Raw genomic sequence first — 23,350 nt, 5'->3', positions numbered from 1 at the left:
CCTGCCTCTGTGTGTCTTTCCCCCCCCCACCCACATCCCCTCCAATCTAATCCCGGAAGCCAGGGCATCTTTCCCAGGAGAAGAAGTGAATGTCACAGATTTACCTCTACACCGCCACCGCTGCTGCTGCTGCTGCTGCTGCTTTCCTCCCCGTTCTTTATTCCACAGAAATATTCAAAAAGATAAATCCGAGCAGGCTGAATTCTGCTCTCCCTCTCTGCACCGAACCATCCTTGGATCTCCCCCCCGGTTGTCTGTGAGCGAGTGCTGTGGCTCCCCGGCTCGTGAGCTCATGCAGGCAGGCAGCTATGTAGAGGCAGCTGCCGTTTTCCTTCAAAGCTCCACAAGCACAGCAAATTAGAGGTCCAGCCCAGCTTAGAGGCTAAGCCATTGTGAGCTATTCACACTCTAGTTCCTGTCTGAGGCCAATGGCTGCAGTCTCCCCTCATACTCCCGCCCACTCTCCCTCCCTCCCTCTTCCTTCTCTCTCTCTCTTCCCTTCTCCCTTGCTATCTTGGCCATAAATATAGACGCTTGACATTACCTAACACATGGTGCCTCCTGATAAACAGCCAGCTCCAGGCAGGTCTCGTGACTGGGAAAACCTCTCCAGGGGTGAATGCCGGGTTAAGGAAGGGTGTAGAGGGCCGCAGGACAAGGACGTAGGACGTAGGATGTAGGACGTAGGATGTAGGATTCAGGATGTAGAAGAAGATGGGAGGAGGGTACTGAAGCGCGTCGAGTAAAAGATGCCGTTGTTACCAGCTTGGTTTGTGGATGTTTCTTTTTCGGTTCAGTATATAAGAAGTGGACATATTGACCAACTGGTTTGTTGGACTTCAAGTTCGGTATTTCGGGTTGTTGGCATCGGGAGGGTGGAGCTAAGAACAACCGAACGCCGATTTAAGACATTTTTAGGCGACCAAAAATGTGACGTTCATGGACTGAAAACACACGTGTGAAAGGGTTAAAGTTGTAGAATGAAAACAGCGATAACTCTCAGACGCACACCTGGCTTCGTACTTTAAATGGACCATGATGTACTAAATGATCATCATGCTGTGTTGAAGAGGACTTCAAACTAGCGATCGGAGGGAATAAATCAAGTCAGGATTTAGTCGCCCCCTGATGGCCATTAGAAAGAATGCAGGTTTAAGTCACTTCCTTCGCTGGCTTCACTTTTCAGAACTGGAGGTTGCCGCCCAGTTTGGTTGCAGGCTGGATTTGTTTACTATGCTTTGACTTAATTGATTTAGGACTTTGGGAGATTAAGAGCCCAACAGCACACCAGAGGAAGCCTCCACCTGGCAGCGCAGGCCTGTACCTGCATGGACATGGACATGGACTGCTGCCCAGGCAACCTGACCACAAACCCCCAGAGCTGCCCCGAGGGAAGAGCACTGCAGATTTCTGCTTTGTTTCACCGGGTCCAATCTTAGCCACATGCCCTCATTGTACCACCGCTAAAAAAACACAAAGAATAGCAGCTTTACTGGCAATTCTGAAGTGAATCAACAAACGTGTTGAATGCTACATTTTGTGTGTTATACCTTAAATACAGTCTCCATAAGCAATGTGTATGGGATTGTTTGTTTGCGTATTGAGTATTTACATCAACCGTTGTAAATGCTTAAATGGTTTATTGGCTACTTAGGTGTTAGTGTTTGCAGTGTGACTCTTTTTTACTCGTGAATAGTCGAAGGACAAGGTCGGACATGTTTTGGTTGGATTAACAAAGCTAAACTCAGCTCATAGCTTGCCAACAGAACATCCTGCTGCATCAATTTAATCAATTTACTGGTGTGTTGCTTTATCAGATTTAGCTAATACTGGAATATCTGCAAAATGTGAGTATTGCCTGTTTACAGTTTAATAATTGTCCAGTAAAAAAGAAAAAAATCACACAGCCGAAGTTCTTTGTTTAGGGGTATCTTTTGACATTTTGTGAAATACACTTTCAGGTAAGAGAAAGAGAAGATCAGAAGCACTCTAGTGTATATTCACGGAATATGAAGCTATCCATCCAGCAGATTAGCCGAGTTTAGCATAATGACAGGAACCAGGGGGAAAGCTAGCATGGCTGCCTACCTCATACCTTTAAAAGCAAATGTTGTGAACACATTATATTCTTCTTGGTTTAATCTGAGCCAAAACTGAAGAGTATAAACAATGTTTTACAGTCGATTTTACGAGCTGTAAACAGATATAACGTATTAAGCAGCTTCCTGTCTTTAAGCTAAGCTAATCACCTGCTAGCTGTAGCTTCATACTTAGCACAATGACATGAGAGTGGTATCAATCTTCGGTCACCGAGAAAACCACAACCTTTATTTCCCAATTATCTGCTCCTATTTGTTTTACTGTTCCTCTAACGGTGGTGTCGTACTGGAGAACGATCTCTCTTTTTTCTTTTACGGATGTGGACCTTCCAGTTTGAGGAGTGACTGGTTCCACATTGTATTCTAAGTGTGTCATGTAGTGTGGGACTTGCACTGGTCTGGTCTTGACTTGTTCTCAACCCCTCAACGTCTTGGTCTTGTCTAGTCCCCCGAAAAGCCGTGATTGTGGTCATGCCTCGGTCTTTTCGTTTTTGGTGGTCTACATTAAACAATGGCAAAATGACAGCGGCATGTTGAGATGGCGAATAAAACATTCATGTAACGCAACTCATTTACAACCACACATTTAAACGACAAGCAGAAACCACATAAGACTGTAAAACCCGTAATCCTGAAGTAGGTTGGTAAGTTTGCTATAGATAAACACTCAATAAAGCCCTGGGATCATCACAATGTGCTACTCCACGTTAGCAAATATGCTCAAAACACAACCGATAATGTAAGCGGTCCTTCTGGCAGCATCGAACTTGCTGCTTGGAGGCATCGGGGCTCACAAAAAACACTCAGGAGCTCCAGCATGTGTGTGCTAGCAGATCCACAACCAAACCGTCACGAGACACTCACACACACAGATCAGTATTGTAGAAGACGGACGCCCATCGCAACAGAGGATCTTTGTTCAGTCGGTGAATTGGCACAGTTCATGTTCCTCGATCTCGACCGGGGTTATCATCATCATCATCATCATCGCAATCCACCACCACAAAAAATAGACACACTAGCCGGCCGCATGGAAATACAATCTGGAAATAGTTAAGAGACGCCACACCTGCTTTAATCAACAATGCCAAGCTCTGATTTGGCTCCATGTGGACGGGACTCCCAAATATCACTCTGGACGAAGCGGGAAAGGACTGCAGTACGGAGAGGACTACATGAGGCCTTTCTGCAGTTGTGGGACGCAACAGTGGCTCATGAATCAGGAGCCTGATCGCTTTAAAATCGACTGACTGGGGTTAAGGTCGTCAACACATCTTTACCTGAGCATTCACCTGATCAAAGGACAGTTGTGCTTGAGCTCGGGGCGAGCAAACACGGATCGAGTATTTTGAATAATGATTATATATCTGCGAGCTTCACTCAAGATGCAGCTCGGCATGAACTCAAGGGGCGGAAACAGAGGTTGTGTTGTTGTAATGGTTTCTTCTCGAGCGCAAGAGGCCTTTGAAACGGACCTGGAGGAGGTGGTCAATAACAAAAACAACGTCGGGGACCACGGCACCCAGTGTCACCCTCCACCTACTGGACCAGTCGGAGAAGGAAGTCCCTTTTGGCCTGATTTATTTAAATGGTAGCCGCTTTTGACTGTATCTGTACAAATATGCTAAATATGGCAATGACAACACAGCACACACATACACCTGTTTTCATACACCATTACTACGCAAAACCCATTTGCCCGGCTCCCTCAATGAGCTTTGGAGGCCGGTCGTCGTTTCCAGGGTGCAGCATCGCGCGTTAACGCGGCAGATATTTCGGTCGCAAAAGCGGGCGAAACAGAAGCCGGGGGCCCCGCTCATGCGTTGCGAGAATGAATGGCCGTCAATAGCGTGAGGCTCCCCAGCAGCACCCTGCAATGCAGCGACACACACACACACACATGCACGCACACAATGGCGAGTGCCACGCTTCCCCCCCAGAGAAGCCCTTTTGTTTGAGCGGCATCTGGACCTGACCTCCATGCATTCGAGGCTGATGACCCCTCTCTCAGCTTCGCATCTCCTCTCCTATCCTAACCTCCTCTTAAAAGCTTGCTCTGCATCTACAGCAAACCCCCCCTCCTCCTCCTCTTCCTCCTCCTTCTCTTTACCCTGTCCGTTCTTCACACACAGATACCCCCTTCCTCCCTCCCTCCCTCCCTCGCTCCTCCAGCTAAGGAGAGCAGCCATCTCTTGCTCCTTGAAAAGAAGGTCTGTGTACTAGTGGGCCTTACACAAAGCCTGCAGGGTGAATTAGAAAACCAAAGAGGAAAAAGCACCAGGGCTACTGGCCATCTGTCCCTCTGGGTTGGACGTGCCTGCTCCGATCGCCCCCCCTATACTACTCCCACCCTTACCCCCACCTCCCCTGATTTCCTTAGCCTATACACAGCATCAACCACATACACACACACACTCTCTGCCATGCATACATCACAGGCTTCGGATTGTAGGATGGCGGTGAGAGCGGGGTGAAAAAAGAGAAGAGAATAAGGAGCTGCCACTTGCCTGGATGCAGAGCGAAGCCAGCAAATCAAGCCGTAATCCCTTTCTTTGTGCGAGCGGCAAACAGAGAAATTTTGTCTCCAGCAATGATTTTCCCCGAGATCGGCAGTGGAGTGGAAAACAAGGAAGCGAGAGAGTGAAGGACAGCGAGGAGGGGAGGGAGATGGAGAGAGAGAGAGAGAGAGAGAGAGAGGAGATGGAGGGTGAGAGCAGCAGAGGCAGGGAGACAGCGGGAGCAGCTAGAGTGTGACAGAGGGAGGCAGCAGTCACCGCCGAGCCACAGGGACGCTGACACTCACTGGAGGATTCCAAGTGAAGAGAGAGAGGAGGGCGACAGAGCGGAGAGGGAGAGATCAGGTGGGGGAGGGAGGGAGGCAAGAGGGAGGATTGGTTCTCGCCCCGTGGCTCAAACGGCCGGGATAACGCCGAAGATAACCCCGCGTCCCCCTTTTCGAAGCAGCAGCTGTAGACGTGAGGAGGGGAAACGAATCCCACGAGAGAGAGAGAGAGAGAGAGGGAGAGAGAGAGAGACTTCTCTATCAATGGTGACATTTGCCGCACATGATAACAATGGCCATCTGTAGCAGTGGAGCAATGAAGGAGAGGGGAGGAGAATGGGTTGACAGAGGGGAGGGGAGAGGGGGTCCTATAGACACAGAGAGAGAGAGAAAGAGAGAGAGAGAGAGAGAGAGAACCCCCCCACCCCCCAAACAAAAACACCTCGACCAGTGGTGGAGGGAGAGGCACCTGTTCGAGTCAAGCAAGAGGGAGCAACACATGTGTTTGGGGAGAGGGGGGGAGGAGAGAGAGAGACAAAGGAAACAGAGGGCCGAGAAGTGTGGCTTTTATTTGACTGGCTTTGGGTCTTTCTGCCTCGTCATGCACTAGGAAAACATTTGCATGTGTTTGTGCGAGAGAGAGAGAGAGAGAGGGAGAGAGAGAGAGAGACAATAAACAGGAGGTGGCAGCGATAGTAGGTCAACAAGAAAGGGAGAGAGGGAGGGACAGGAAGACAGAAAGAGAGACAGAGAGAGGAGGGGTATGAAAAGTATAAACATGTCAGTTTTGTGGCCCTCGTTTTGTGAATATTAAGCAGGATCCTAAAAAAAATTCTACAAAAAGACTTTATTAACACACTTATAATCAGTGTGGCCAAAGCCTGATGTGTCTTCCTCTTTAAAAAAACATTTAAAACCTTTAAAAACACATCCCTGTTTCACTAGATGACACGTTCCTTCATCAACATGGACGCTGTGGGCGTTGTAGTTTATTTTACAGTACAGAAACTCTATTTTAATTTCTGAAAATAGCCCGCGAAAAAAAACCTTTCAACTCCTGAATAATTATATTTTTGTGACTTTTATGTTTGGTTTTGTTGACAGTAAGAAAAATATAGAAACAACGCTTTCATTGGCTAGTTTGTGTTTCGAAGGGGCGGGACTTAGCGAAAGGGTCAATTGCTTCTACATATTCATACAGTTTATCCCGTAGTCTCAATAGTGTGTGAGATGACGGTTGGCTGCATGTTAAGTGGTCTATACTCATATTGTTCATGCAGCTACTTGCCCCTGAGGTCATTGTCGTTATGAATGAATAGCTTTTGTTTGCATTTGTAAGCTTTGCAGCGTCAGTGATGGCAGATCTTTCAGTTGAGTTGAAGGAAAATGTGTATTATTGACATCTAATGGTGGTTCCCATTTTGGGTTCTGGCCCCTTAAAATAAAGCAGCATTAAGCTTTAAGCATTAAGCTTTTGCAGCTTTAAGACATGAAGCATATACTTCTATACAACCAGAGGAGTCGCCCCCTGGTGGTCAGGAAAAAGAATCCAGCTTTAACACATGAAGCATATACTTCTATACAACCAGAGGAGTCTCCCCCTGGTGGTCAGGAGAGAGAATGCAGCTTTAACACATGAAGCATATACTTCTATACAACCAGAGGAGTCGCCCCCTGGTGGTCAGGAGAGAGAATGCAGCTTTAAGACATGAAGCATATACTTCTATACAACCAGAGGAGTCGCCTCCTGGTGGTCAGGAGAGAGAATGCAGCTTTAAGACATGAAGCATATACTTCTATACAATCAGAGGAGTCGCCTCCTGGTGGTCAGGAGAGAGAATGCAGCTTTAAGACATGAAGCATATACTTCTATACAACCAGAGGAGTCGCCTCCTGGTGGTCAGGAGAGAGAATGCAGCTTTAAGACATGAAGCATATACTTCTATACAATCAGAGGAGTCGCCTCCTGGTGGTCAGGAGAGAGAATGCAGCTTTAAGACATGAAGCATATACTTCTATACAACCAGAGGAGTCGCCCCCTGGTGGTCATTCGAGAGAATGCAGAATTCAGGTACTTCAGCGTTGGCTTCACTTTTCAGAACCGAAGGATTGTGAGCTTGGACTTTCCCGCTGTGGATTTGTTTCATGTGAAATACTTTTGACGATGAGAAAGTATTCAGTATTATTTTAGAGATATTTTAGACCTGAAGAGGTGAAAGTATCCGGCATATAATGTTTATTCTGTACAATTTTAGAGGAGGTAAATGTATCCAGTATTTCACAGGAGAAAAAAATAATAATTGTGAAATAAGAGCAAAAAAATGTAGTCCCTTTAATCTGGCGACCGCCTGACAGAACGCCTTCCAGCATATTCAGCATCTTGTATTTTGTAAAATGTTGACGTTAACGACGTTTACGCGGAAAGCATTTTTTTCCCGTCATCCTGCGATCTTTGCGAGAGAGTCCAACATGTTCGTCACATAATCAGGCAGGAATCTATCTCCAATATATCAGAACATCATAATCCCAGTGTGGAGGAGGGGGGGCTCAGCGGAGAGGAGGATTTACCGGTCACATGGCTGAGCGCAAGAGACAGACAGCCAGCGATTGGACAGAGGAGGCCGAGAGTGAATAAGCGAAGAAAACATACAGTAATCTAGTCCAGGAGACACGTTTTATTAGGGAGCAACGCGCAATTGTCGAGATAGAGACAGGAGGAGGAATCATGATCCCTCTCTTGATTAAATCATGGCTATGCATATGTGGGATAATCAAATTAATTCCTCAGGGGGAAACTCTCTCTCTCTCTCTCTCTCTCTCTCTTTCACCACATCCAGTGGTCTGCTATTGAAACGCTTTTTGGGCTTCAGGCTCTTGTGGTCATCACAACTCGGGCAAAAAAAAAAGGTTGTTGAAACACAAACACAGCGGTAGGACGATAAATAAACCGAGCAGATCTGGACTGCGTCATCCAACGGATCCAACGTGGTTTTCGTGACGTGGACCGAGCCCAGCTGTGGAGGCTGGCACGGTGCCGGGGCGCTTGGGCTCGAGCCACACTTTTTTTAAAGATTTATATTTCACAGTTATGCGAGACAGCTGCGGGACCGGTGCTCTGGCGCGGTCAAGACACGCGTGGCTTTATAGGACTGCGATACTCAAAACACACAGAAACAGAAAAAAGCACACACACACACACATGGTCCAAAATGTGCATTTTGTTTTGATGTTTTCCAGAGCTGGTGAGGTGAAAGTGGGAATGAAGTGTAACGGAGTGATTTATGGGTGAGCGAAAGGGACGGATGAGATTAAAAGGAGATGTAAGAATTGTAGAAAGGAAGCCAAAAGAAAGTGGGTCATTGGGTGAAGATGAAGAAATCGTGCTCAAGACCGGTTAAGTTCTCCACCAGATGTCCCCGGTTTAAGCGTCCGGCAGCACATTATCATCACGGACTGGTATTTGTTCCATACTCACAAGGCACGGCGTGGCGATACAGATTGGCCCGGATGGTCTTCTGCAGCTCGTGGTCGGGGGAGGACTTCTGGAACCTCAGGCTCAGGTAGTGCTTCAGGTCCTTGTTGAGCTTGTGACCTGGAAAAAAAACAACAGCTCGAGTAAAAAAACCTCAGCGTCAAAAGAGCCGCTCGTCTCTTCGAGATGTGTTGTCATTTGACCAAAGGTGAAGTCGTGAAAGGCCGTGACATTTTCAGATGGACAAATGCTCCTGGATACCAAAAGAGTGTTTGACAGAATGAATCCCATTTGTCGAGGATTGTGTTTGCACGTAATGCAGTTAAATAATGCAATCAAATCCGAGTACATACTGTAAATAAAGTCCATGTGATGCAACAAGGCTAACGCCAACATGCCAACATTCATTTCATTTGTATTTAGTCTAAATTGAATCAGGCTGTGTCATTGAGATTAAGATCTCTTTTCCAAGAGAGGACAAGAACAAATTGCAATCAGCAAAACAGAAACAGCACAATTACAATCATTTATATTGAGAATACTATAAGAATATACAAAATTACAAGAATAAATTAATAATATGAGCTGGTTCTTCTGCACGGTATCTGTGTGATAGGGAGAATAATAATGAGTCACAAATGACGTTGTTTGTGATGAATCGTAAAGCGTTAACGCTCACTGTGACAATGCAAACATGCCGATGTTCAGCATGTATATGTTTAGCATGTTAGCTTGATTTGCTAGCATGCTGACATTTGATAATTAGCAGTAAACAAACAGTAAACACGTAGTTAACGTTGCGAATCAAAACAAAAACACTTGTTGAGGTTTGGGCGTACGTAATTCATAACACTTTGGGACGGCTAAACAGGACTCGAACACCGGTCTCCTGGGTGAAAGTCCTGTGTTTGTTTTGCAGAGTTTTAGACAAAGCGTCGGTGTTTAACGGCCTGAGAGTGAGAACATGAATAAACCCAAAGTACTGCGTAGGTCAGTGGGAAGGTCATTAGCAGGTATTTAGTATTGGACTTGTTGACTAGTGACCTGATGGGAAGCGAAACGTTCCACTAGAGAATGCATCCTGTGTGGCACATGAATGTCAGTACCAAAGTTCATGGCAGTCCATCCAATAGTTGTTGGGTCATTTCACTCAAACGAAACAAAACAGGACCCTCAAGGTGGCGCTAGAAGAGAGTCGGTGCATCCTCAAAGTCATTTGGGTTCATCATCTGGGCACCATGCATAAATATACAAAATGTCATGGTCATCCAGCAAATCGTTTTGAGATGTTTGTAAGAAAACACCGACCTACTGCTCATGCTCAATTTAAAGTCAGGGGATTCCCAAAGTCATTCGGGTTCATCCTCTGGGAGTGAGGAATGTCTCTTGACAATTTCATGGCAATCCATCAAACAGTGTTTGAGATCTGTCACTCTGGACTAAAAGGGTCGACAGTCTGACCATTCAAGCTTCAATTTACTGGATTTAATTAATTTAAACTTCGATCTGTTTCATTCGATGGTAATGTGTGAAAATTGTACAACAATGACACATATCGACTGTATGAGTATGTAACGGGGGTTAATTTAGAGAGGCGGGTTTGGGTAATTGATTAAAAGGGTCTCTGATTGGCTGGACTGGCCAGGGCTGCTCAGCCTCGGTCCAATCAGAGGGCGCTAATGCTGCTGGCCGAGTTTGAACACGGCCCCGGTGCTCACAATGGGGCCAGATGGCCAGAGCTCGCTCTCACGCCAGGGTCTCATTTAGGGCCATTTAATGATCTCCAAATATATCATCCATGTCTGGGAGAGCTGGCAAAGCAGGTCTTGGGGGAGGTGCCATGGCCTCCTGTCGGCCTCCGGTCACAGCGGAGGAGTTTCTCTTGGCTCGGGGCTTTGAGGCGGTCAGTGTGCTGACGAGGCAGAAAATATATAACATGTATAATATATAATTTAATACGGTTTAAAGTCACGGGGAAAGAGCTTCAGTGTGAGAAGGAAAACGCAGACAAGATTAACGATTTATTTAATAGTGGATTTGAATGGAACTCTAAAAAAGTGGGTGTGGCTTTGCAAAATACGTGGACTCCCTTACGTCCGCCCACACCTCCCTCAACAGAGTTGACAAGGGGGTAGCTTCATTTAGAAATCAATCCTTGGACCGCCGCCCACTTATTTATTAAATAAATAAAACATCTGTAAGGGATCAAAAATGTTACAATGAACTCTCATGCACTGAAAATTGAAAGGTTTACAGTTGTGAGACGGAAACACGGACAGCTCCCGACCGTCCTGAAGCTAACTAGCTGAAGCTAGCTAACTGCTAGCTTCAGCTAGTGAGCTTCCTATTCACTGCACAGATACGAGAGCTGCCTCCCATGGACTGCCTCCCACTGTGGTCGAGGTTTCGGGAATCGGGAGCGAAAATCCCTCTAAACCAGGCAGGAAGGAGGCAGGAAGGAGGCAGGAAGGAGGCAGGAAGGAGGCAGGAAGGAGGCAGGAAGTGCTTGCTGCCTGAGAGGAAGTGCTGCACGTGAGACCGAGGGGGAGTCGGGGACAAGGACAGGCTGCTCAGACGCATCCGTGTGGCAGTTGAGAAAAGTAAAAAATAAATAAAAGGGTTCTTAAAGCAGAGCGCTATCCGTCATCGGCCCCCGAGGTGTGGCCCCGTGGTGACATCATCATCTGTCAGCTCCACATCCCCCTCCTCCCCCACACGGACATCACTATAAATACCGACTGAAGCACGCAGCGATGATAATGTGCAGCGCAGAGAGCGACACACGGGCATCGACAAGTACAAAGACGACGCACAAACATATGAAATATGTAAACCCAGCGAACATCAGGTTCTGCTTTTTGTGTTTTATACCCAGAAGTAGAGACCCTGGTCGGTCGTCTACCTTGCTGTATTTTTCCGTTTCCCCTACACACACACACACACACACACAGACACACACACACACACACACTGAGTAATTCAGTGCAAGCAAAGCACAGTCAGGTAATTGTTACCTAGCAACCAGCCAGTGCTGACGACCATCATTACGGTCCCTGCTAGGCAAGGAGCAGTCAGATTGTAAAAGGAAAACACACACACACACACACACACACACACACACACATGCTTTTTTTCTTGTCCAATCCATCCTCTGCTGCTCCACTTCCTCGCCCGTGGTGATCTGATTTATATAAACAGCTCTTCGTCAAAAAATGAAATACGCGACACACACACATACACACACGTTGGTGTTTTGCACTCGGCGTCGTGTGTGTGTTCTGAGATGAGGGCCGCCGTCGGGGACGACCCCCCTGCTGCCGGCGCGCACCGCTAGCAAGAGGGCGGGCCGCCCAGGTGTCGTGCTCCATCAATGAGAAAGTCATCAAATATTCAATATTTATGGGGATTAACGCCGTGTGGATCAGAGACTACAATCACACCACTGTGTGTGTGTGTGTGTGTGTGTGTGTGTGTAGTTTTTTCCCCTGTATCTTTTAATCATCAAATGCTGATAACCAAATTTGATGGCGCTGTGGATGTGAAATTGGGAAAATAAAACCAGGAGATACGTTCCTCTATGAGACTCTTCACAGTTTGATACGTTTTCAGCTCCGAAAAAAAAATGTACTCCATTTATTCTTCTTCACAAAATGTTTTGGGATCTCAGCTTTACAAAAGTATTACATGGTATTGGAGATTTTAGGAATAAGACAATAGCTTTTTTTTCCATTTTTTTTTCTTGACCCATTTAGAGTGGATTCCCAGCAGCGTGTTTAACAACAAAGCTTCTGGAAGCCAACAAAAACAACCAGATGCGGCGAGAAAACAAGATACTATCCCCACAACCACGCGAGTGTTCCTCGGATTTGGGAACAAAACAACTCAGCAGTAAGAGAACTGAATGGAGATCCTTGTCTCGCATAAAGAAAGATGATACTGGGAACGAGTACAGAGTCCGATAATCCACTGTCTGCTTCTCCTGAAGATAGTCCCAACTGTGCTGATACTTTTATAAAATGGTCCGATAGTGAGACGGTACAATATATTCAACAAAAGTGTATTCATAAGTCTTTCTAGTAAATAATCTACATTTATATAAAAACAATAATCTTGTTTTTTTCCTCCACAGAGCCACAATGTTGCAGTTGAAACAATTAGCCGATTGACATCATTTCTTTTTGCAAAAGTGCCTCCAATTCACAATTTCCAGAGACTAAAATGTGAATATGTGCACGTTTTCATAGCTTTCTATGTCTGCTGGTTTTGCACGACAGGTCAGACAGAACAAGTTATTTAAATAAAGCAATCTTGGCCTCATGGGAAATTGTAATTTTTCATGATTTTTCCGCCATTTCACGAACCATACATTTGAGAAAACTATTCTTTTCCGTCAGTGGAAAACAACCAGAACAACCAGAAGAACCGGTCTGCCTCTGGATGATAAGAGATGGAGAGAATATTCCTGATTCCTCCGTAACAATGACATCACTGCGGGGATAATCTGAGGCAGCAGAGACGTTGGCGCGGTGAGATGTTTCCTGGGAGCCGAGATGTTCCGCGGGAGGCGGCCCGGCGCTTTTCAACCGGGGATGAGGACGTGTGAGGCCCTCCTGTCGTTTTACAGATAGACAGAGAGTGAGACAGAGAGACGGGTTTAACCCAAATAAGAGTGGATTATACACATCCTCCATGCCTCCAGTCAGCGTTACATAACCTTAAAGGTGCAGTGTGTCGGATTTTGTCTCTTTTATTTCTATTTTTGCAAGTCAAAAACAAGTTTCAAGTCTTTGAGTTGGAGTCCAAGTCTCTTCTGGCTGTAATGAGGATGCTTATAATAATGCATTTTAATATTGTATCTGTGGAGGACCAGTGGGTTTTCTGCTAGCTTTGTGTATATTTTAAATACACAAAGGGTCTGTGCAAAATAAACTAAACTAAGGAGTTCAAAGCATGCACTATATTATCATAACTCTTTATTAGCAGGCAGGATCCGCATTGATTAGCTGTTTAAACTACATCACAATGCAATATGGAGAAAAACAACACATAACTATATTTATGCCCCTAAGAATAGATATTATCTAACGTTTCTCAGGGTAACAGGAACATATTGCAAGCATTTGTATGCATGCAATAATAACAGCAACATGTTTTCCAGTAAGAGCTGTCGCGGCAAAAATGTTACCCTTCCAGGTGTTAAGTCTTTTTAATGAATGTCTTTTTTTGGTGAATATCAAAAAACAAAACTTATCTTTAAAGTATTTATTCTTGCAAGTAGAGGCTCAGTTGCACAAGATGATGCACAACACACACACACATATATATATATATATATATATATATATATATATATATATATATATATATATATATATAGATACATACATGTATAGAGCAAGGAGGGCTTTGTTAACATGCTAATAGGTGTGACACATAAGCATATAGGTCCTTTATTCATAAAAAAAAGCATGATATTTAGGCAGCTGCTGCATAAACGCCAAGTCTCACAATGTAGTCGTTGATAGTTTTACTCAATAGCAACCTAGAAAACAGTTGACCTATATAAGAATATAAGATACTCATAAGTTTAAAAAAAATTCTTTACAGTATTGTGTAACTACACCGGCTCATAATCTCCTGTCAATGAACACATCCCTCTCAAACACAGAGACGCTCATTCTTCTCAAGTCCCGAGTCAAGAGACAAGTCACTGTGTGTGCGACTTGAGTCCGAGTCCCAAGTCCGAGTGCGACCAACGTAAACCTCTCCCGAACGACTACGAATATCCCTCTCTAGAGCCGGCGTTTGGTTTGTCCATTCTGGGCTACTGTAGAAACATGGCGGCCGGCTCCGCTAAGAGACCCGCTCCACGTGTATAGATATATATATAAACATTGTAAGGTAACGGAAAAATAACTCTCATTTTTTTCTGGTGGTTACACACTAAATACATACTTTATGGATATTATACTCAGTTTCTGCCAAAAACAAACACATTTAAATGCTGCACACTGTTCCTTTAAATCCAGTTGCATCCCTGTCTCATTTTGGGGACTGTGTATGTGTATTACTCAGTGTGTGTGTGTGTGTGTGTGTGTGTGTGTGTGTGCATGTTCTCATCAGAGGAGAGAGTGATTCACGCATCCTCGCATATATTTCTGTCCACATCAAAACAAAGATTAAAATAAATAAGGAATCTGCGTTTTAAAGATATACAATCTTAATCTGAGAGTCTTTTCCAAAAGGTTTAGATGTTTTTTCATCTCACGCTACATGAGATAAAGTGGCATTTGGAGAGGATTCCACACAATAAAACCTCATGCATTAAAAACATACCGGCCGGACGGCAAAAGGGACGTAAACATATGGCCGCGGCTGCTTAAAACATCAGCCCAAGCCTGCCGAGCAGCTGCAGCTCACATAGTGCCACACAGCAGCTGTCAGCGCTACTACCTGTCAATCACAGGCAGGTGGTCCCACCTCAGCCCAGAGCGCTAGACATCCACACGGCAGTTGTGGTGTTTTTGACCTATTAAACGTATGAAAATCAACAGCTCGAGAGTGAATATTAATTTGAGAGAATGTCCGTGTGTGTGTGTGTGTGTGTGTGTGTGTGTGTGTGTGTGTGTGTGCACAGCTCTGTTCAGCTGCTGATTGGGATTCATCCTCCGTCCTCCAGCTCAACACTGCCCTCTGTGTCTCCCGAGCCTCAACGCTTGAAAGTCGGCCTTCACGGAGACACCGTTGCCACGGCAACCCGGCGCCGACCAGCTTGAATGAGGCGAGCCACTGTTTGTGTGGTTATTATGGGCTGCTGCCCCCCAGTGGTGGATCTCAAATTCTTGGATGGAGGTTGGAGAAGAAAGGGGGAAAAAAAGACATAAGAAGACCCACAGATGTGACTTTGTTTGAATTGTTAATCTGTGTTGGAGTTCATTAAAACATAAAAAATTACCCGAATTATGAAATCTATCTATATTATAACTAACTCTACTATCATTAAGAAGAGTTTTGAGGAAATTGTATTAAACCATTTACTTTTTACTTTACTAAATTTCAGAGGGAAATGTTGTAGTTTTTACAAAAACAAATTCTGGAGATTTTCCATTGGATTTTTTAAATTAAAACATCTGATGAATTTGTTACAGATTTAACTATCTGAAAATATATAACACTCTAAATACACCAGGTGTAACAAGACAAGTCAGCGTATGCATCAATATTCATGTTAAAATAATAGGATTTGCATTTTTACTTCAGTAAAACCTTGAATGTAAGACTTTACTTATTTGTTACAGGTATTGCTACGAACAGTAAGTAAAACATATGTTGAGGAATAAGATGAGAATATGTTTGTGATTGGTTCCAGTATCCAGAGCCATGGGAAAAGAAAGGAGATCAGTTGGAAAGCCGACACATAGGATGGTGCAACTAAGCTGTGACAAATCCAAGGGTTTAGTAAAATATCATAATTTTCTTGAAAGAAACAGATGGGTGTGCAAGTATATACTGGCCACTGCAGAAAAATACTCTATACTCTAATGGAGTGACTAATTACTGCAGGAAAAAATATTGCAATATGGATGCAAATGGAAATAAATCTCAAACAAACTACGGCTGGGCGATAATTTAATATAATAATCTACTTGTCTCAAACTTTAATTTGTACGTAATTAAATCTTATATCGAGATTAAGGCTGGGAAAATATGGATTTAATCAAGGATCAGGATAAATAACTAAATTAAAACAGGATAATAATGAATATCATCACAATAGTGACTTGGTAAAGCTGTATAGCTCGCCGTAAAAAATAAATAGACAAATACAGAAACTGTCATGTAAAAAGGAACATGATCAAATAATGATGCTATTTCTTAAATTTATTTATCAATTATTTATGCGCGGGGACCTTATGATTTATGAATATTCTCAAGATAAAAAGGTTGTTTGCTAAAGAAAGATGTGTCTCCTATCTGCTACTGTGAATGTGAGACAAATATGTGTTTCTTAAATGTAGAGTTCAGTGATGTCTGAGAGTTTTAAGCATATTTTGATGATTATCTGGATAATATCTAAATGCAATTATTTTATCCGAAATGATCGTGCCATGACATTTTCATATAGTGCCGACGCTGAAATTGCTAATAACAAGCACATACTCAGTCCTTCTCATTTATCAGGTATTTAACATACACGTATACAACAATAGGCTTTACCTTGTGGTCATTGACTATTGATTTTACCAGAAATGTGGTATGTATCATTATCGTGATATGACATTACCTTCATATCGGGAAAGGAGATTTTGTCCGTATCACCGAGCAAACTCTAGTTTTTAAGACAAACTTTTAAGACAAACAAGCTTTACGGTTCAAACAGATTCCATCGGTTTCTTTAACTGATGCAAGAGAGGGAAACTACAGAGATGTATGTACAGTATTTATCTGTGCGTCAGTGAGTCACACACACACACACACACACACACACACACACACACACACACACACACTAGTCTTATGTGTCAGGCTCGTCTTTGTGCGTTTCACCCTGTGGAAGTCGCCGCTGGCACAGATTAGGTGTTAAATGACAAGCAGGTTGCCCTTATCTGTAGAGGAGAGCAGATAATTTGGGGACACACACACACACACACACACACACACACACACACACACACACACACACACACACACACACACACATTGTCCTGCCTAACGAAACACCACCTGTAGTGATGACAGAGAGGATTACGGTGCGAGACAAGACGCTCTCCCAGGCTCGATCCCCACCCGAGGGTGTGGGGGTAAGGTGACCCCAGCTAGGTGTTCGGCCATGAAACAACCAGGTGTGAGTCTCTAGACTTCAACTGGTAAAGGAGCTTTAAATAAATACTTACACATTTAGGGAAATAGACTTTCTTACTGAGAGTCAGATGAAAAATATTCTGTCTGTTCAATATGTTCAGGAGCCGGCTATGCAATTAGCTTAGCATAAAGACTGAAAATGGGGAAACAGCTAGCCTGGTTAAAACAATCTACATAGCATCACCTCTTAAGCTCATTAATTGATACATTATAGATATATTGTTTGTTTAAATATGAACAAAAACAACCGATTAGTTGTAAAAACTACGACTCGTAGTTACCGATTTACACTAGTCGCAATGAGCTAAGCTAACTGGCTACTGGCTCCAGTGTCATATCAATTGTTCAGAGCATATAAATAGAATAAGAGTAGAATAGATATTTAATAGATATTTATATTTTCTGTAACCAGTGGAGCATTAAAATAAGGTGGAATTAGCAAGCTACCATCCTAGCGGACAGTTGGCTAGTTAGCTAGCTTGCTAATTCCACTATATTTTAACACTAGCTAGCTTTTTAATTCCACACTTAACTTTGTTTGGCTTTTTCTAACTAAGCCAAACAAAGTTGTCACTCATCTCGCCTCAGAGAGTCCACGACTTGCTGTAAAGTGGGTTAGTTTAAATAGAAGTTAGCACGCTATAGCGGTTGCAAAGGCAACGGTACACATAGAAATGGCCGCCGCTCTGACCATTTTGCTACGTTGATTCAAATGTGAATGTCCGTCTTATTCCTATTTTGTTTCTACGGCTCAGACATTAAAGTGGTACATCTTCTTTCCTAACTCTTAGCTTATTAGCTTATTCCTCTACTGCTACAACGTAGCAGACACAACATCCACATGCACTCAATTTTACGAAGAGCACTTTCGCACAGAGAGAGATCTCCAGTTGGGGATTTCAAAAGCCTGTTGTCTGTTATCATATTCTGATTAAGACGGCTCCACTCTGTCTGCGTCCTTCTATCTGGTGGCATGAGAGGAGCATCAAACTAAACACAATTACAGACTCAAAATCACACACACACACACACACACACACACACGGATTGTCCATTACGGGTTTTATTTCTATCCAGCCATCCTCCAAATCTTTAAATTGCCCTCTTTGTCGTCGTCCCGAGTCATCTCAGGGCCTCACAGAGAGAAGGCATTTCCTCCAGAGGACAAATAATATTGTATTTCCTTTGACCGATTCAGAATAATGGCCACAGAATAGGAACTGGAAATGCTGGTTCTTAAACAGTAAATTCCATTGTTTCAGCGGCTTCCTGTGGATCTCAGGACATCCCGCCAGTCAACACTGGACTCTCCAGTTACAGATGAGAGCCCTTAACTCTACATTATCCAGAAATACAAAGGGGATGGGGATGGGGGGGGGGGGTGGTACTCCTGCTCTCGTGATGGGTTTCACTCTCTCGGCTCTCTTGGTGCGATAAAGTTGCTGCAAATCTGCAGCTATTACACGGCCATTATCCTGGCTGAGAGCTAATGACAGCTGTTACGGAAGACGTGATGATAACGACATGAAACACGGGACACACTTTTTTGGTTCCTCATGCCAATTAAGCCCGGACACACCGTCTCTCTTCTTCTCTTGAAGCTATAGTGTGTGTTTGCTGTTTTTTTGACCACTTGGAGCCGTCGCCGTCTTCTACTTGCGGCCTCTCGTGAGCCCTGCAATCAGCGTGGCTCTGGACCGGTCGTCTGCCTTCTCCTTCTATAATTACCTCCACAACCAGCCACACCCAGAGCTGCTTTCATGTTATTCCCAGAGCATATAGCTGGTGTTCAGTGAGAGACCCAATGAGATCATCCTATTTGCATCCGTAGTCGTTTTTATAAACTCATTTTATCAACAGAGGTGCATCTTCTTTCACTGTGCACTAACAGTGTATCACAGGAAACAAATGGTGTTAGTTCATTTCGCTATGGTGGGAAAATCCTGTTTCAGAGATTTAAAACCAAACTGGTATGCCCAGTGACATCTCTGTTGAGTGACCACGCTTCTGTCCACGAGGTGCAACAGTCATGAGCATTTATTCTATTCTATTTTAATAGTTTGTGGGTTCTTTTGTGTTGATTTTGGCGCCCCCTGCAGACAAAAGCGGCACGACCTGGAGTCTGGTGAACCTTCATGATTTCATCTGATTTTGCATCAAAAACCAACCCGGTGGCACCGATGACAGGCATAAAGAATGACTACATAGAAATAGACAATCTTCGCGCTGATGGTTTTGTTTACTGATGTAGGTCATAGAGAGGCATCAGGATTACACTGAGACGGTTTCATTTCCAGTTAAAAAATCCTCACACCAACTTTAACTACCTTTTAGGTGAGGTTGTTATTTCCTGGTGATATATCTGAAAGCCTGGGATGCTGTTCAAGGGCTTATGGTTGAGTTTCAAAAGAAGTTTCCAATTTCACAACAACTTTACATATTCTGCTGAACGGATGACCTGATTAGTTATGACAAGCAATAAATGCCAGAATTTCCAACTACTTTAATGTGAATATTTGCAGTTTTGTGTTGTCTTCTACGAATACCTTGTGCGTTTGGGCTGCTTTACAAACTGTCCAGATGATAAGTTACTTTTCCCGTCCATTCCTTAGATAAATTGATTAATGAAAATAATTGTTAATTGTGGCCCGAGACAAATATTCATGAAGGACACCTCTGGTTTTATACAGAAACGTATGGATGGTTTAACAGGTGGGCCAGTTCTGATCCAGTTCTCCAGTGCTGTGCTGCTGAGTCAGAGGCAGCAGTGCATGATGGGAGAACTGGTAAGAAGGAAGAGTCAAACACACACACACACACACACACACACACACACACACACACACACACACACACACACACACACACACACACCGAGGCGAGCAGAGGCGGTGTGTTCCGCTCCAGTGCGCTGCATCTGTTCGTTGCTAAATATAACCAGAGGAACCCAGGCCGACCGCTCCCTCTGCTCTGTGTTCGTAGCTGAGTAGGCCGAAGGATGGAGGAAGAAAGAAAAAAAGAAGGGAGGCAGGGAGGAGAAAAGAGAGAGAAAGGTTGGTGCGATTGTAAAGACTAAAAGAGAACGAGTAGAAGCTTGAGGGTCAATCTTAAACCACGTGGGCTCCATCCCAGATAAACACAGATACTGCTTATAAATTCTGCGCGTACAGATATTTTAACACAGACTAAACACGGAAACTATTCCTGTCAAATACCAAACATTCAACAGACTCCAGATGGCAGGATCTCTATTTTTATCCCCCAGGTTCACTTTTAAACAAAAAAAAGGAAAAACACGTCTTCGTGCCATGTTTGTAAAGAAAAAAATGCATGCAATGCGGGTATTTTAATGCGTCCATTGTATCTGTTTCCCCCCCCTTCCCGTAGGGCCACACGTGTAAAACACAGAGTCGTCCCTGTCGCTGATGGAAAGCATCGAGCTTCAGTTGGTATGTGAGCATGCCATCAGTTCTGACTGGCTGCTTCTGTTAAATGTCATCGCCTGCCTGGCCGCCACACACAAAGGGCCCCTCTGTGATTAAAGTCCCCTCTTTCACGGGAGCCGATGACCACGGGCAATGAGACGGAGATGAGATACGCGTCCCCATCCTTCCTTTCCTTTCCTTTCCCTTCCCTCCTTCCCTTCCACCCCCTCCCTCGGCTGCAGCAGCAGACTGGAGCACATCCCACCACAGGGATGAGTGTGTCATCACCAGCCGGCTAATATGATGAAACTCACAATAAAGCACACAAAGAGAAATGAGTTACAGCGTGTGTGCATCTGGAAGTAGGAGAGGAAGAAGAAAGCCTTTCCATCGAGCGTAATGAGCGCTAGTTTGCACCTTGAGGGCTTCTCGTGCAATCCATGTGGCGCACAAACAAGACGGATGTTTATTTTGAAAAGACCGAGCAGAAAAAGACATCATAGTCCCGCTTTTATGAGGATTACGTTGAACATATTTAGTAACATTTTGGGGCGTCACATGCCACCAACGTAGGGAAATCGGGGGGCCATGCTCAGCCTGAAAGAATCGTGTACGGTTTGCTAGCTTGCTAGCTAGCTAGCTAGCGAGAGAAACCAGCATACTAGGCGGTAAAACTCATTTTAAACCTTTATTAACCATGACAATACTTACTTTTGTAACACTATAGGGCCATATAGCCCTAAAATGTCACCCGTGACCTCGGAAAATCTGACTTCTACGTGTGAACGAGCAAGTCGTAGGGGTCGAGCTGAATTGTAGGGGCTGTATATGGCTAAACATGGGATATGCAGAACTGTGTGTCGGGAGACAGCTGACCCCCACAGGAAGGTTCATTAAATGAATCTATCTTGGGGATTTCTTCAGTTAGTTATCAAATGGATGCTGCGAGAATTTTGTGCTGAGAGGAAGCATTATTTCAGAAGCGCCAGATGGCCATGTTTTGTGAGAGGATTTAGCTAATATGCTTATGAAAAAATAAATAATGAGTGAGACAACGATGCTAATATTTTACAGTTTTCAAAGCAGAGTTCAAGTAACTTGCTTTCAAATAGACAGGAGGGGAATAAATGCGAGAACCCAGAATGACAGCGAGGCACACGTCTTAAGTCTTTCTCAGAAGTGTCTGAGAGCAGAGACAACGCGCAGCTCGGGATCAACAGCTGAGGGGAGATTAAATGGCCGCCGCATTGTTGTGGTTCTGCAAACCTTCATAGGTTGAAGAGCGGTTCAACAATGTAAGCCACAGAACAGCGGAAATAAATATAACTTATTCTGACAACGTAATCCACCAAAATTACACTTTTAGGATAAAGATTAAATTTGGATTGACAACAACTGGTTTATTAAAGACTGCGTCAGCAGAAATAACCGACAGACATAAAGCTTGTCCTAAACTTCGACTGATTTCATCGTGAAAAAAAAAAAGATAATTCACTTTCACTGAGATATTTAGTTTGACGTCTAGTTCTAGATTTATATATCTATTCTGGCAGCCTATTGAGTTGGATGATTATCTTCAGATTTATCAGTTATCGGCTGATTCATCGTCCTTCGACTTTTTCTGCCCCAAACTATCGTGACAATACCAGCATTTAAAAATGGCTCGCCTTCTATTAACCATCAAGCTTCACGTAAAAGGAAACAGTTTGAATCAATATGCAAAAATATGTTGTGTTGTGAGATTCTACGACTTCCCAAACTCCAGACGAGTCTTTCTGGCTCAAGGTGATGCAACAAGATTGATCCGTCGGGTAAATCCAGATGACTACATACCAGATGGTCCGGAGATCAGATGTGTGTGCAACCAACCTCACCCCCCCAAAAAAAGGAAACTGCTGACTCTGCATTTCAACCGGAGACACATTGATAAAATGTGAAAAGACATTTTTCATTGTGCAGTTTAACAAGACATTTCCAGTGACACGAACCCTGCAGAGTGTGTAAGCTCCGCTCAGCACGCTGCGCTCAGTGGAGAGGCTCAACGGGAGCATTCAGTTTGAGCTGCTTCACACTGAGAGGTCAACACGTGTCGGTGTGCGATGTTAAGACGACATCAACTGCTCTCCGTAAAAAAAACATATCTGACCTTCAGACTGCAGGGAAATCCTTCACGGCCGGATAACGCCGAACGCGGAGATGATTGCGAGACATTTGAGATGAAACCGTGGAAGGAGATAAGCAACAGGCGATGGAGAGGCGTAGCGAGAGAAAAAGGTTAAAAACTGGATGCGAGGCCTTTTAAATAAAGTGAGTGTTGGAGCTGGAGGGTTTGTTACGCCGTTACACGCCGAGGCTTCTGAAAAGGTTCCCATCAAAACACATCACAGTTTACTGTAAAGAATCCTTTTGCGCATTTAGATCCCCTGTCCCTCCTTAAAAAAAGACAACATGGGGGTTTAAGTGGGTCTCTTTGGGTTAAAAAACAACTGCAACGAAATACATATTTATCTGGATCAGACAATTTTACATAATCACACTCAACATTAATGTGTTGAGATCACTAAAATGAGATTAAGCACTCGATGCCATTCTGTATAATTGTGGCTTTAATGAGGCACTGATTATTGTCCTCGTCCTCTTGGGTTTCTTGTAATCAGAGCCTGTTGTCACCCAGAGTTGGCCAACGTCATTATTAGGCAGATTCATAAAG

At 44.0% G+C, this 23,350-nt stretch overlaps 1 protein-coding gene across 1 annotated transcript in view; it reads right to left on the bottom strand.

Annotated features, from left to right (window-relative positions):
• Nucleotides 1-23,350, bottom strand: part of LOC306743731 (membrane-associated guanylate kinase, WW and PDZ domain-containing protein 1-like) — a gene marked incomplete at its 5' end in the record, with an annotated part of 94,283 nt that overhangs the window by 54,846 nt on the left and 16,087 nt on the right. The window contains one exon of the mRNA XM_079226279.1: nt 8,357-8,473. Within this exon, the coding sequence (XP_079082405.1) occupies nt 8,357-8,473 (117 nt within the window). The remainder of the gene's footprint in view (nt 1-8,356; nt 8,474-23,350) is intronic.

The sequence above is a fragment of the Taurulus bubalis genome (assembly GCF_910589615.1).
Source record: "Taurulus bubalis genome assembly, chromosome: 11".
In the NCBI taxonomy this organism is placed as follows: domain Eukaryota; kingdom Metazoa; phylum Chordata; class Actinopteri; order Perciformes; family Cottidae; genus Taurulus; species Taurulus bubalis.
The sequence above is the reverse complement of the archived record's forward strand: the minus strand, read 5'-3'. Positions and strand labels throughout refer to the sequence as shown.